This window comes from Sceloporus undulatus, chromosome 2, assembly GCF_019175285.1.
Source record: "Sceloporus undulatus isolate JIND9_A2432 ecotype Alabama chromosome 2, SceUnd_v1.1, whole genome shotgun sequence".
NCBI lineage: Eukaryota > Metazoa > Chordata > Lepidosauria > Squamata > Phrynosomatidae > Sceloporus > Sceloporus undulatus.
In genome coordinates this window covers 309,150,923-309,167,296 of record NC_056523.1, presented here as the reverse complement: position 1 = coordinate 309,167,296, position 16,374 = coordinate 309,150,923, and the positions used below count along the sequence as shown (strand labels likewise).

The window sequence follows — 16,374 nt, the reverse complement described above, 5'->3', positions numbered from 1 at the left end:
CAATATTCAATACTGTCTTAAGACTACAGGACTAAGGGATCTTAATAAAACAGAGCATGATGTGTAGGGGCCTCTGAAAATGTCATTTCAAGTTTTTACATTCTTCACTCTCAACCTTTAAAACGTTTGGTATTTACTCAAAAGTCCTGTTGCATCCAAAACCCCAGATCTATTCCCCAGCATATCCAGGAATGACTTACTTGTGTTCAATGGGGCTTACTACCAGAGAAGCAGATAAAAGACTGCAGCCTCATAATAACAATTGAAGTACACACCTGTGCTGAAAGGAGGACAAATTTCTTTGGTGGTATCATATGTTGTTGCACAACTACAGGGTAGTCTGTTATTGGAATCAGATCTTTATTTAGTGGTGTTATAATCTTCTGAGCTTTCTGTTCATCTATTGCAGAGAGAGCCCAAGAATGCCCATCAACTGGTGTCTTCATCTGAAATAAATATATTTAATGTCAGAAACCATTCAAGAATGACCTGAAGCCCAACACTATTCTCCTACTAAAAGTGTCAATAACCTGCTTGCACCAATACAAAGTAGCTGCTTGCACCCACACCCTTTACTCTGTGTGCAGTCTTTTTATACCATAATAGGACTAAGATGTTCTTCCCACCAGAAAACATCTAGTTGATAATCTTAGATTGTACGCCATAGGCAGGTTTACTCTTTTATATTTATTGTTTTTATGTACAGTGCAGTGCAAATCTACAGCGCTATATAAATAATAATAATAATAATTGCATTTAAAAAAAAATAAACATCCGCATCCGAAAATCTGTACTGGTAGTAAAAATGTTAAATACGAGACATAACTTACGTTATGACTATGAGTTCCCTTGTAACATTAAGGAAACAGACTCTAAAACAGGGTGGGAAAGAGCAGAAGGTTGGCATACAGAAAACTGCAGCTTCATCTCTAGGCATGGCTGGAAACATTTCTGCTTAAAAGCTCTGACATCTTTCACTGCCAATTGCTGCTGACAAACCTGCATAGCAGTTACCTGTGTTTCCATCATTGGCTTTTGGAAAGGAAATGAATCATGATTAATACACCATAGGATATCATTATCCTCACTTTCTGAAGCTGCCATTAGCAGAACACCTGAAAAGATAATAATGCTGTATTAAAAACTGTGATAAATCCACATACAGTCAAATTCTTTACTCTCCATCCAGTAGACAAAGAAGCTATCTTGGACATAGGAACCTTGAATAACTGACATATTTCTTTAAATTACCTTTTGTATAAAGAGCTCGATGCACCTTTGATGGCTTTTCTACATTAGAAGCAGCAGAAAATCCTGGGGGTAGGCGGATGTGAACGAGCATCAAAGATGATGGACGAGCAAAAGGATGCTTAAATGGGCATATGCTAAAATACATTCGTACACCTATAGGAAAAAGCATTTAGATAGTCTGGTGAATGTATGAGGACATTTGATAGAAAGCCTTAAAAAATTATTTTTTCTTTGTAAAGGAATATTCTATTTTAGTATTGAACTAGTCATTTATTTAAAAAAAATCTGAAGAAGGCCTAAGAGATTTCTTGAGGGAGGGCTTTTTGCCACATTAGTTATCACCTCTACAGAAATAAAAATAATCTTTCAACCTCAGAGAAGACATATTTGTATCTTTCAGTGACATTTGGATCAGAAAGTGGATGAGTGCTCTATGAGTATACAGACTGAAATTGGTTTTAAAATGAATCAATTACAGTCAGCCATACATATCCACTGGGGTTCTGTTCTAGATGCACACCCCCACTCCTGCCAATGCTGAAAGCAATGAGACCTGAAGTCCCATTTGTTTTAATGCCAGTGTGTGTGCGTGCAGCTGTGGCGGCATGGCTGCATGCATGCTTTGCCACTGTGGTAAATAGAGGGGGGAACATTAGCAGATACTCAAATCCACAGTTGGGGTGGGTGGACTGTAATTTTAGGCGGGATACAGACCGCCGCTTTGCGACGGTCTCCCGCCGGCACCATTTGCTCCGCACGGGAGCCGCAGCAGCCAAACCGCGCGGCTCCCGCGCGGAGCAAAAAAAGAAGCTCCATTTCGGAGCTTCTTTTTGCGGCGCCTCTATGATGTCGCGAGGCGCCGCTGGCGCATTCGCGACGTCATAGGCGCTGCGACACGTCTGGACGCTATGCGTCCAGTACGTAAAGATGGCGGCGCCCATGTGGAAGGGGCGCCGCCATCTTGTACGTATTGTATACGTACTAGGGTTAGGGGGGTGCGGAAGCACCGCCCCTTCCTAACCCTAGTACGTATACAATACGTACTATATGGTGGTTTGTATCCCGCCTTAGTTAATTAAAAAGTCTACTGCATGTACTACTGTCTTCAGTCATTAGGTGGCAGACTTCTTTATCAGAAGGAGAGAGCTCCTAGACAGCTCAACATTATAAATCTGCAGTGTCCTTGAACTTTTCAAACAGTTATAAGGTAATAGATAGAGGTCCTGTTTTGTGGAGAGGAAGAAAAATGAATGATGACCAAGGTGAATAGAGTGAAAAACCATGGGAGAGGGGGGAGGTAGGGTAGAGAGGAAAAATGAGAACAACAGAAGAACACTGTAGAGGGACTGAAGGGCTTCTAAGCCTTGGGAAACTAGATGCTGTCATTAACAATCAAAAAAAAGAATACTGAGTTCTTACCTGCATGAGTGATTGCCAACAACTGACAATCTATAGATTCAGATTTCTCTATCACTGCAATCTGAGCGATAGGCTTAAACACAGAACGATCAATGGTTCTAAAAGAAAACCAAGACAGTGATTAATTTATCTGAAAATTCTCCATCAGATTATAAAATAATCCCATAGTAAGACAACTTCCCAATGAACATACATAGTGCAGTCAGTTTACCTGGCAATTTTTCCAGCTGCAGACACAATAGAATTCTGGGAAACAGCAGCAACCCTCACCATCCCCTGGCCATCTGAACCTAGATCATAAACCTGTAATTTAATTATATTGTTTTAGAGGGTTTATAATACATTCAAACTAACTCTGTTCCAAGCTTCAATGTTTAAGTCACATATGCAAAATGTATTAGTCCTCAACAGAAAATGCAACAACCATGGTCCATTCCAAGGTGAGCACTGGAGGGAAATATAACACTTTTTAACTAAATGCAAGTTGAATGGTGGAAAGAGCCTGGATAGAGTACAGAGCCAGAGGCAACAGTCAGGGGAATCCAGAAGAAACGAGGGAGCCCTTGTGGCACAGTGGTTAAAAGCCGGTACTGTAGCCACTCATTCACAGTCGCAAGGTTGTGAGTTTGGTAACAGCCAGGGGCTCCAGGGTCGATGCAGCCTGGCATTCTTCTGTAGGTTGCTAAAATGAATACCCAGCTTGTTGGGGACAATTAGCTTACACATTGTAAACAGCTTAGGGAGTGCTTAAGTGCACTGATAAGCAGTACAGAAATGTACTTGCTATTGCTATTGCTGTAATGACAGAACATAACATCCTGACACTAAAAGACCTAGAAGGCCTGAAAATTAGTAACACAAAGAATGAAAATAATGAGAGTTGCATGAAACTTCTTTTCAGCATGCAATCTCACTAATCGCTTAATGTGGTGGAATCTCCTATTTGCCTGCCTGAGCGAGCTTGGTCCCTTTCACTAGTCGTGACAGTGGTAGTTGGGAAACTTCTGTGAGGCCTGGGTATACGGCATCGCTTCTGGGACATGGAGTGGCACCATATTCGGACTGATTGACTGGAGCAGAGAGTTAGAGCATGTGGTGATGGGGAAGAAGTAGCAAAAAGGAGCTTTCAAATTTGGGATCCTGCTTAAGCTTTATGAAATATACATTGGGGAGCACTGAGGTTGTTTTGCAAGAGAAATGGGGTTCTAGCCTGAAAAAGTTTGGGGACCACTGTGTTAGTGAGTAGTCCTCCGTCTCTTGTTCATGCATTAATCTCATTGAAATTAATATTTCATGGGAAATTGACTACTACATTGTATCTTCACTAAGTGCATTTACTACAACCTTTACTTTACCTTGTCACCTCGTAATTTCTTAATTCTCACCATGGTCCTAAAAACCACTGGTCCTCCTTGTTTTTTTTTTTTTTTTTTTTTTTTTTGCTTCTATACTTTGACTGAAGACCCCCCCCGACCACCCCTTTTTCCCTCACTGCCTCCCTGTTGTCCCTTTTCCCCCTCACTGCTGCCCTGTACCCTTCGACTGCTCTCCCCCCCCCCCCCCGAGGGGCATGCTGGCCACTTTGGGAATCACTGCTCTAAACAGAAAGAGAATAACCTTATATTGGAATAGACATGGGGGGAAAAGAATGTAGAACAAAGTACAGCCAACTGCAGGTTAACTATGCAACAAAATGTATTTGCAAAACTGGATTAGAATATTTATTTATTTTAATATGTTTATGAGCTGCTTTATAGCTAATAGGTCTGCACAACTATTATTATTTGTAAGAGTCCACCAGTGTAATAGTATTAGAACTGAGAACAGTCATGAGTCAAAATATAGAAAGGTCATACCTGTATTACACCTTTTTCAGAGCGTGTGTATAAGATGTTTCGGGAGTTGTCAATGGCAATTTGTACAATGGGATCTACAAAGTTAATTTATAAATAGAGAATTGTTTGTTTAAAAACTGTTATCATTAGGACACCACATTGAGAAAAAGACTTCATAAATTCATTGTGGGAGTTTGCTCAGAAGACATCCATAGGCGGGTTACAAACGGCCCTCAAGGGGCCGTTTTCCCGCCGCCGCCATTCGCTGCGTAGGGAAGCCCCAGCTGCCAGACCGCGAGGCTTCCCTGCGCAGCAAAAAAGGAGCGGCGAAATGCCGCTCCTTTTTGGAACGCGGAAGTGGTGCCGCGAGGGGTGGAGTGCGTCCTCGCGACGTTACTTCCGCCGCGACATGTCTGGACGCACAGCGTCCAGTAAGTCAACATGGTGGCGCCCATGTGGATGGGCACCGCAAAAAAGTACGCGCTCCGTGCGTACTGGGAGGAAGGGCTGTCAGGAAGGTAAGAACCTTCCTAACCCTAATACAGCCCTTCCTAACCCTAGTACGCGCGGAGCACGTACTTTATGGCGGTTTGTAACCCGCCATAGTCTAGTAAAACATTCCTTCTCTTCTCTGTACATTTAATATGGAAAATTTCAAAGACCAGTAGAACAATGTTACTTTCATTGTAAGGTTAAGTTGATTTAGGGGAGGGGAGGCAGGACAGGAGAACTATCCAGCCTGTGAGAGTCTCCAGTTTTGCCCATGGATGTTCCTTGATAACACTGTCATTTCAAAAAGGAAAGAAAGGGAGACGGTTATTTTTCCAGCTTTGGAGCAAAATTTATTCTCTCCTTGACTACACTATGTAGAAAACCTGGCAGAGTCCCACTCTCATGACTCAGGTAATCTCAGGACTCAAGATCCTGCTAGGTTTGTATGGCTTCAATGGCTTCTTATGGGACCTTGCTGTGCCCTCCATCTCCCAGTGGCACCACCAGCAGCTTTAATATCCCCCAAGGAGAGAGACACATAGCTACCAGCATTTTTGAAAAGGTTTTTCCTTTTTTTAATGCTCGCTACTTGGAGGAACAAGGCAATGACAACTAAGACAAGAAATCCACTCTTCCCAGATTATGCCAAAACAGCAATGGACAGGAATTTACTAGTACTTTTTTAAAAAAAAATAGCTTGCTTGCTCCCAGACCCCTGACAATTTTCCTGTTCATCTCTCCCAACTGTCTTTGTCCCAGGACCCCTACGACAAGTAAAGCAGTTAACAAAGACCTGTCAGCCACCTATCCCTCCTCTTGCTTCAGCTCTATCCTGGGGACACTAGATCCACATCGGCCCCAATGTAGCTGCCTTCCTTATTCTCCTCTCATTCTGCTTCTATGGTCACTAGGGAAACCCTACAAAGCCAAACAGAGGAGCAGGTAGAGGAGAACAAGGAGGAGATATGGGAAGATGAAAGGCAGAAGAAAGCTGCAGTAACTGATAGCCTTCTTTAGCCTTTTGCCACTGGAATTGCTGCTGCAAGCCATACTTGATCATTTTCAGCATCCTTTCTTTAATCCTCAAAGGCTAGTGGAGTATTAATGGGATGGTTAAAAAAAAAAAGACATAAGAGCTATATAAAGCCTGCAGAACATCTCTTCCTCATCTTTATCCTAGATATTTTCTGCAAATGGCTTGTCTCCTTTCTTGCCTTCCAAATATAGGGAAGGCAGAGGGAGCAAAGCCAGATATATCCAGGCAAACTGCTAACTTGGAAAGCTCCAGCCAGCAAGTCAGCACTGTTAAAGTTGCATGGCCTGTCATCACCTATTTCTCAAGGGGCAAGTGTGATGGAGATTTGATTCCATTAACCCAAACCATCCTCTCTCCTGGTTTAGTGATTCAGAACTTGAATCAAAGCTAAAACAACAACATAATGGTTAATGTATCGAAATAAAAACACCCAACAGGGTTACAAGGGCCAGGAACCTTAAAACATATTATTTAAACCATATACGTCTTTGGTTTATTGTTACTATTTTAGCAATGGAATTATCACCACCTACCATCTTCTGAGAATGTGAACTGAAGCAACGATGGAATAAGGAAAGAAAGAGTACTCTTTGAATGATTGATTTTTCTACATCGCTGGCTGAACCAGCCCGCCTCGGCCTACAAAATTAAGAAATCATGAAAGTTAAGAAGTGTTACAAACCCACAGACTGTTTTATTTTATGCATTTGGTTGTCAGTAAATTCAGTGCTTAAAAGAAGTGTGTTGGAACAAGACAGGCTAACTGGCAAACTGTGAGGAAATTTTATCTGATTCTAGTGGCCTGTCAATTCACTCCCTACCCCCAAAATAGTAAGGGAACAAGATTACGCACCAAAAGTACACCTCAGTCCTCAATGGCACATCAACTGCCTTTCCAATGAAACTGCTTATGCAAACCGATGGGTTTGGGGTTTTTTTTTTTTTTTTTTGCTATTATTCTTAAAACCTTTATACTCATTTTCTTTAAAGCAGTTATATAAAAGTGGATGAACTGAGCCAATTAAGAGTGTGATTTCTACCTCATCCATCACCACCCTATTTCTAGCAAATTTCACTTGCCTGGTAAGCAACTTCATACAAACAACCATCTTTGCCAGCCAAAAAGATACGCCCATTTTCAGTAGATGTTATAGTCAGTAGATAGGTGTTATCAGTAGGGAGCGAGTAGAGAGGATCTGGAAGAAGCTGCATTCCACCAGACATACTATCATTGAGAGCTCCAGAACCTGAACAGTTAAAATAAATGTTATTGTTGCTTTGATTGTACAAAGACACTAAAACTAAACAAAAGGTTACCCCAACTGAAAGCTTTTCAAGTAATAAGGAAGAACCAGAATAATCCTTTGTGTATTAAGAAGTCTTGAACATTATAATTACTATGTGGATTGCTGTAAAGATTGCAAGCATGGACACGTGTGATGAAGAGAAAGGTTCCTATTAAAAAAACAAAACAAAACAAAACACACACACACACACACCACTCTAGAAAAAGTCAAAATTCTAGTCCCTATTATCCCACTTAGTTAATCTACAGCATCTCTTAAATTTCTTTATTTCACACTATTTATTTTTATTTTTCACACTATTAAAACAGTCATTTCAAATGCAACATGAGACAATAGAAGGACTCCAACAAAATGAACTGTTTTCTTAAAACATAAACCTTACATATTGCCTTGTGTGTGCATTTAATATATAGATTTTTCTCTTAATCTTATATTTGTTTACTCTGGGATTTTAGGCTATGCAGGGTTTTTTTCTTGTAACACGGCTGGCATCCCTACACTCTCATGCCAGCAAACCTGCCAGAGATCAGGATGGTAGTGGCCTTGTCAGGCGCTTGTTAATAAGGTAAGGACATCTTTAAAATGATCTCTAAAGTGTTAGTAATCTCAAGGCACAAGATTTAGAATTACCTGCTTGCAAGGTAGTATAGCTGAGTCCTAGAATCACGATATCCACAGGTGTAGCCAAAACAAGCAGGTGACGTATATGTGGTTGAAAGATCCCTGTGAATTAAGAAACCAAAGGCTTGTCATTATACCATATACTTGGTTAACAAAGAAAATATTCTGCAAGTTTTCCAGTAACTGCTATAGTGGACTCATGAATTCATCAATCAAGATACAAGAGTTGAGAGACTCATTTATTACATCTCAAGTGCACAGCCCTGACAACACCTGGCAGCTATGAAATATTATTTACCAATGGCAACTTATTCACAGAAGAATTAAGACTAAGAATTTTCCTCAAGTGGATTTTGCTCCATGGCGTTTTACCTGCTTTTGGTTTTACTAGTCCCACAGCAAGAATGGTTTCACTAAGGCCATCAAAATAAGCAAGGTCTCCCCTGTCACAAACAATGGAAAAGGTGAATTAGCATCTAAGGGGTAATATAATGCATAATACTTTCTCAAACATGTTATCTAGAATTTCTTAGCACTGCAATTTGATTCTTATATAATCTCTGAACTTCATGTTTAATTTAATAAAAATTTCTACTTCTTATTATTTATAAACCACCTAGCACTAATAATTTATTCAAAATACAGCGTTTACTTTTTATATGAAAGAAGTGTTAAGCCAAAGAACACAGGGTAGGATTGCAAATATAGGTAATTTTTACACTTGTGTCTAGAATTAAAAATTACTGGATTGGATCAAGTATCTGAAAGAAGAGTATTTCCTTGGCATACATCCCGTTTTTAGGCCCAACTAGAGCAGAATTATTGGATCAATTACTATTTGTAACACAACACACATGTACATTCAACTGATTTAATCGATCTATGCTACTTGGGACTTACAATTGGGCTTAGGTCAGTATTTATTAGGTTACTTCTACATACCCATCTTCATAGTTCCACATAAAAATGTCACTGTCGATGGTCAGCCATGCCCTGCTTATCTCAGGAAACACTCCCATCATACAATTGCACTGCATATCTGAAGTATCCAGGTTTAAGGCATAAAAACGCTAAGATGAGTATATTTAAATCTGACATGGTACACACAACGGTAGTGGAGTCAGGATGGTTGAAAATGTTCCAAGTTCAATATTTGGAATTGTAAAACTGGCACATGAATATGGGAACACAACTCATATGAGTATCAAAGAAAATATACATTTTATGAAGACTGCCCAGAGGGGAACAAGTAAATTCCTTACATGCTTGGAAATCTCATGATCAAGGGCTTTTAATCAAACTTTTGCAGGCAGCATTTGTTAACCAGTTTCTAAAGCAGTCATAAGCCTTAGCTAGAAGGGGGGAACTCATGTGACAGAGAAAAGCTGGGAAGAAGGGAATGTAAAACTGTGGCATCACACCTATAGCACCCTGCATGTACATATGGTAACCTGTCAAAAGTTCATACTTATTACACAGCAAGTACAGGTTGGGAAGTTGACATACAAACTGTATGCTTACAATAAACCAAATGCTTACACTGAGCTTCACAAGTCCCACTGCACAGTTTCTCCCATATAGAGACTTATCAGGAAATGACTATGTATGCAAAAGCTTAGACGAGTACCAGTGATTTTTCCAAACAGAAAAAATCAGGTCACACTGATAATTATCCAAATATTTAGTTTCAAGTAGTTATGTATGGCAATGCTAGTTCCCAATGTTTGCTTTCATTTCTGACATGGTTCCTGGAAGAACTAACATGCCAAACCTGAAAGGCTGACAATGAATGAAGGGTGGAAAGGCAATGCTTCAGTTTGAAGAGGCTGCTTCTCCCCCATTCCATCACCACACTGTACTGCTTAGCCTATGCCATCACAACCACTACTGCAACCTCTCCAGCTTGAGAATCAAAAACAGCCACACAGCTATACTTCTGAAGCTTTTTTCACAGCATAGAGAAAGGATATTGTAGGACTGGCTAGGCTCTACCCTACATTTGGGATGGAACTGCAAGCAAAAGTAGAGGGTACAATAATATATCTAGGACAGGGGGGAGACCCCAAATAAAGGCAACTGAGAGAACAGGGTAAAACTGGACTAATGTATATACAGTTGGTCTTCCTTATCCAGGGATTTTTTTATCCACAGATTCAAACATCCACAGCTTGAAAATATTCAAAAAAAGTATAAATTCCAAATAGCAAACTTTGATTTTCCATTTTATATAAGGGACACCATTTTGTTCGGCCATTATATTTTATGAGACTTGAGCATCCATGGATTTTGTCATCCACAAGGGATCCTTGAACCAAACCCCAGCAGATAACAAGGTCTTACTGTACCTATGTATAAGTCTAGAAATTTTAGTCAAAAAATTGACCCAAAAACTTGAGTCAACTTATCCAAGGGCCATTGTAAGTATTGTACTTTAACTCACAAAAAAGGAACCATCCCCTAGTGAAAGGCAAGAGTATAATCTCTCCTAGAAGCACTGGCACCCACCCCCTACACTCTCATCCATCTAGCCATTAATGTGAGCACAAATAGTTATGCCTGCTGGAATTTTGTAAGTTCTTTGGCACTGTTTTCCTTTTTCATCCTTCAGAACATTTGTTACATGACCTTACATTTTACCCTCAACTTATACATTGCTCATATCAAAATCCATAATTTTGGTCTCAAAACCTGCCCTCAACTTATACATGAAGTCGACTTATAGTTGAGTATATACGGTAGACATTTATTATGAACTGAAAGAGTTTTATTATGCTTTACTCAATAGGGACCACCAGCCCAATAGACTATGTTATAAGTAGCAGTGGATATGCATGGCAATAGGCAGGAAATTTTTTCAAACTTTTCTGAAGAAAATGAGCATTAAATCTGAGGTCTTTCACATGCAAAGCACGTGCTGCACTACCAAACTACTTGTTGTTAAGTACCTCCAAGTCAAGTTCAACTTACAGCCAACTCTATCATAGGTTTTTCTTGGCAGCATTTATTCAGAGGATTTTTGAGCTTGCCTTCTTCTGAGGCCAAGAGAATGTGACTTGCCCAGAATGTCCCAGTGGGTTTCCATGGCTGAGCAAAGATTTGAACTTTGATCTCCCAGAGTCCTAGGCCAACACTCAAACCACTACACCACACTGGCTTCTACTGAACTACAGCTCCTCTCAATTTCTTGTATAATGATTTGGTGTTTGTTAATACAAACCAATATTTAAAACATTCTTCAAATAAAATTTTAAAATAAATAAAAATAATCCAGGAGAAAGGAAGAAAAAAATCTTGGGGAATGGAGTGAATAGTGGAGTGAACAGGCACAAGCCAGCAGCCCAAGACTGTTTTTCAGCCTCCTCCCTCCTACCCTTGAAACAGTCCATGGATTTTCCCTATTATTCTCATCATCAGGATACGTCCAAATTGTTCAACCAGTTCAGGGGGCAGAGGGACTCTCCGTATTGAGCTTATTTCAGGCAGACTTGGAATTGAAAGAAGACCAGGTCCCTGTAACGGATAATCCATATCTGCCATTCCAGAAACTGAGGGGCTACCTGTAAATGAGGAAAGAAGTGACATGATTAGGAGACAAAACAAAGAAAATGCTTGGACACCTTAACTCATGCTAAATTTCTAATTTGACAAAAATTCCTTCTCAATCTATGATGAGCAACTATTTTTCCTGACTAATCTAGCTGACTAATGCACACCCATTTTTAAATTTCAACCACTCCAGTAACGCTGCCCCCAAAATATCTACTCAATAGCTTCCAGTTTCTGAAAAAATAAACATTAATTCTAAAATGTGACAAGTTCATTGACTTCTGTACTTACAGATTACAAAAGAGAACTAAGGATACATAAAACATTATAATTTGGATTGCTGAACATAATAGCTCATCAATTTAGAAATGAGTTGTTAGTAGTTAAAACGTTTATAAATATTGCAGAAACCCCTTTGAGAGGATTTTTAAAGGAAACTATTACAGTATTAGTGCAGAGAAGAAAAAATCTTCAGAAATATGAATCCCAAAAAGTGTTGCTCAACAAATCAGAATAAACTTAAAAGTGATTATTTTTGAGAAAGGAGCAAGATAAAAGGTACAGACTGGTAAGAAAGAGGGGATGTGAACATTTATCAGTGAGCCCATTTTCAAGATAGAAGCCTTACTTATATTTGCATAACTTTAAACAATAATTTAGAAGTTCTTGTTGAAGATAGTAAATGTTAGCTTTTATCTTAAAATGAACAAGCTGATGCGCCTGTATCATTTTTCGTTCTAGAAGTTTTCTGGTATTCAGGGCAAGCAAAGAATAACAAATCTGTTTATTGCTAGCTTTATATTTGTTTCCTCAATGTTTTGTCTGGCCAAAAAAGAAGTGGTAAGGCTACCTCAAACTATGCTCTTTTCAACTGATGTGAATAATGCTTCTTGACTATGGAATGTAATTTTCCCTACGGCAATGCTTACAATCAATCATGTGGAAAGCATCATAAGACACCAGGTGAATACCGTAATGCACTGGAAAATTTTGTTGTTGTACATTTTCAAGTTGTTTCCAACTTATGATGACCCTATAGTGATCCTATCATGGAGTTTTCATAGCAAGATTTGTTCAGAGGTTTGCCATTGTCTTTCCCTCTGGCTGAGAGCATGTGACTTGCCCAAGGACACTCAGTGGGTTTCATGGTTGAGCTGGGAATCAAATCCTGGTCTCTGTCCAGTGCTCAAACCACTGTGCCAGGCTAGCTCACTGGAACATGGCAATAGTAATTTTCAATGCATTAGATCCAGTCTTAGTGAAAATAGAGTAGATCCATGTCAGACATGGCTAGCTCAGGTTCCTCTGATTTCAGTTGATCTGTTCTAAAAACGAAACCGGTGCAGTGGGGAGGGAGGTTCAGTTTATTGTGTTTCCTGAAATAAAAAATGGCTTACATGCAAAAATATGAGTGTCTGATATGATGATAGAAACAATGTATAAGAACATAGTTCTTGGTTACAAAGTTGTAAATTCCAATAATCATAGTCATATCAACAATTAAGTGTTACTGATGTTCTTTATTTATAAAATATTTATACCCTATGCTTCCACACTACCCTTCCAAACCTCCAGTGCCCAGCATAACCTTCAGTTCACACAAATTGCACAGTGCCACTTGTAGATACAACACCACTTCCACATACATTTGTTCCAAGCAAGTTCAATTCAAATATGAACATGTGACCATCTTCTGTATAAAGCAATGCTTGCTGGTTTTAAGAAACTGGTGTTTAGTCTGCTTTTCATCTAACAAATAATTTGTTCTAATAGTCAAGTTGGATATAAAATGGTCATGTGCAGCTGAAATCAGGACGGCTTTAATCACCTGGGAAAAGGCGCCTTTAACATCTGATGCCATCTCTTTTCCCCTCCATCCAGAAGAACTTAAGTATAAACTACTTTTGCACTTTAAAAAAATATATTTTTTATCAGTTTAAGCTGAAACCTCAGCATTTTGGAAGTGCTTAGGTATTGTGTGGTTTGTATGTGGTATGTCGCCTAGTAATAAAGAAGCATTGGGGACAAGATGGATTCTCAAAGTACATTAAAAACCAAAAGCTGTAAGTTAGAACTCAAGTCCCATAGAATCACTTTTTAAGAGCATCTAGATGCTATCAGGCTTTAGAAAATATAAGAGCCATTGCAACATGATGCCTCCCAAACCCACATCAGAAGGATTCTACTTGCAATGGCACTGAAAGGTCCGGGAGAATAAGCATGAGTGCACTTCCATTATGTGTTCCCCAGCACAGGTCACCCATCAGGACAGTTCCCAGTCAGGATACATCTACACTGCAGAATGAATGCAGTTTTACAACATTTTAACTGTCATGGCTCAGTTCTATGGAATTCTGGGATTTGTAGTTTTGTGAGATAGTGAGGCATCTCTGCCACAACAAATTACAAAGTCACAGGATTCCATAGGATGGTGCCATGACTGCTGCATCAATAGAAGTATAGTGTCTAGATCAAGGGAAGTAATAGTGCCACTCTGTTCTGCTCTGGTCAGGCCCCAGCTGGAATACTGTGTCCAGTTCTGGGGACCACAATTCAAAGAGGATGTGGAGAACCTGGAGCGTGTCTAAAGGAGGGCAACCAAAATGGTGAAGGGTCTGGAAACCATGCCCTATAGGAACAACTTAGAGAGCTGGGGATGTTTAGCCTGAAAAAGAGAAGGCTAAGAGGTGATATGATAGCCCTGTTTAAATATTTGAAGGGATGTCATATTGAGGAGGGAGCAAGCTTGTTTTCTGCTGCTCCAGAGACTAGGACCCGGAGCAATGGATGCAAGCTAAAAGAAAAGAGATTCCACCTCAGCATTAGGAGGAACTTCCTGACAGTAAGGGCTGTTCGCCAGTGGACCTCACTCCCTCAGAGTGTATTGGAGTCTCCTTCCTTGGAGGTCTTTAAGCAGAGGCTGGATGGCCATCTGTCGGGGATGCTTTGATTGAGAGTTCCTGCATGGCAGGGGGTTGGACTGGTCGGCCCCCTCTTCCAACTCTATTATTCTATGATTCTATGACAGTTAAAGTGGTGTCAAATTGCATCAATTTTGTAGAGTGGCAGCAGCCTAAGGCTAGATCAGAAACAAAGCTAAAATGTTTCCAAATAATTAGTGTGACTCCAAGACACCACTGCTTTAAACATTTTGCCTGCTGTTGACACTGAACAGATATTATTCAAATCAACAGGCTGTAAAATAGGTTTCTTCACTAAAGGCCAAACTAATGCCACTTCCAAGAGGGCAAAGACCACACCTCCTCTCCCACATGTAATTTGTTTTTAAAGAAATTGCTTGGTTGCTGTAGGTGACTAAATTTCAGCCAAACAAGAAAAGAGGCTTTTCTGAAGATGGAGCAAATACTCAGCCCTTCCTCACCACCTAGCATTACACACAGGATGTTGCTGGGGCAAGAATGGGGTGCTTTGTCCATTCTTTGATAGTCCAGTCTTGTCCAAACGAAACTGCCTGAAGGCACATTTTAGCTTTCCTTTACCAGCCCAGTGTATGTTCCCATTACAGACATACAAGAATAAGAATCCCTCCTCTTTGACTTACACAGAAACACAGTGGAATGCCAGAAGCCACTTGGTTTCTATGGTGGATGTATATTTAGCACAGAATTCGGAAACATTACTTTTCTGGTTAACAGCTCCTGTTGCCAATGAGTCAGAATGGCCACTGGACAAGCAGGCTTGTAGTCCAAGCAAGTAACTTTTCCAAGTTGTATTCTAGCACAGAACCACAGAGGGTTGTGGTGAAAGCAAAAGGAGTCTGTGGCCTGTTACAGACAGGCCAAAATAAAGCTGCCTCGAGTCACTTTGGAGGTATGGTATTTCAATGACGCATGTGTCCTAAGAGTCTAAAAGCCGCACCAAAGCCACGCTCCAGACCTAAGGACTGGAGTGCAGCTTTGATGTGGCTTTTGGACTCTTAGGACTCATGCATCATTGAAATACCATACCTCCAAAGTGACTTGAAGCAGCTTTATTTTGGCCTGTCTGTAACAGGCCTGTGTTTCTTTCATCATTCTATTGTGATTTTAACATGTAAGGAGTTTTATTAGTCTGTATGGTGCCTCTAAGAGTGTCCAGAGAAGGATGGCCAAAATGGTGAAAGGTTTGGAAGCCATGCCCTATGACAGTGATGGTGAACCTTTTTGAGGCCGAGTGCCCAAACTGCAATCCAAAACCCACTTATTTATTGCAAAGTGCCATGTCCCTCTGGCTTTCTAGTAACAAACTCTGTGCTGGGACGATGGCACATGTGCCCACAGAGAGGGCTCTGAGTGCCACCTCTGGCACGTGTGCCAGAGGTTCGCCATCACTGCCCTATGAGAAGAGGCTTGGGGAGCTGGAGAAGAGAAGGTTAAGAGGCAATGTGGTTTTGTTGTTGTGTGCCTTCAAGTCATTTCTGACTCACAATGACCCTAAGGCTACCATGGGGTTTTCTTGGCAAGATTTTATCAAGGTAGGTTTGCCATTGTCTTCTTCTGAGGCTGAGAGCATGTGACTTGCCCAAGGTCACCCAGTGGGCTTCATGGCTGAGTGAGGAAGTGAAATCTGGTCTCCACAACCACAGTCCAATGCTCAAGCCACTATGCCACATAGTCCTATTTAAATATTTGAAGGAATCAAGGAATGTCACATGGAGGCTGGAGGAAGCTTGTTTTCTGCTGCTCCAGAGGCTAGGACCCGGATCAATGGATTCAATCTACAGGAAAAGAGATTCCACCTCAACATGAGGAAGAACTTTCTGAAAGTAAGAGCTGTTTGATACTGGAACACACTGCCTCAGTTTGGTGGGGTCTCCTTTGGAGGTTTTTAAAACAGTCTCAAAACAGAGGCTGGATGGCCATCTGTC

At 40.4% G+C, this 16,374-nt stretch overlaps 1 protein-coding gene across 1 annotated transcript in view; it reads right to left on the bottom strand.

The window, feature by feature from the left end:
* NUP155 (nucleoporin 155) overlaps positions 1-16,374 on the bottom strand; it is a 43,271-nt gene that overhangs the window by 25,388 nt on the left and 1,509 nt on the right. Inside the window, exons 2-13 of the mRNA XM_042453393.1 lie at positions 11,381-11,518; positions 8,904-9,000; positions 8,334-8,404; positions 7,971-8,063; positions 7,114-7,280; positions 6,567-6,672; positions 4,527-4,600; positions 2,882-2,973; positions 2,671-2,768; positions 1,252-1,404; positions 1,015-1,115; positions 276-446 (exon numbers count right to left, since the gene is read on the bottom strand). Of these exons, the coding sequence (XP_042309327.1) occupies positions 276-446; positions 1,015-1,115; positions 1,252-1,404; positions 2,671-2,768; positions 2,882-2,973; positions 4,527-4,600; positions 6,567-6,672; positions 7,114-7,280; positions 7,971-8,063; positions 8,334-8,404; positions 8,904-9,000; positions 11,381-11,518 (1,361 nt within the window). The remainder of the gene's footprint in view (positions 1-275; positions 447-1,014; positions 1,116-1,251; positions 1,405-2,670; positions 2,769-2,881; positions 2,974-4,526; positions 4,601-6,566; positions 6,673-7,113; positions 7,281-7,970; positions 8,064-8,333; positions 8,405-8,903; positions 9,001-11,380; positions 11,519-16,374) is intronic.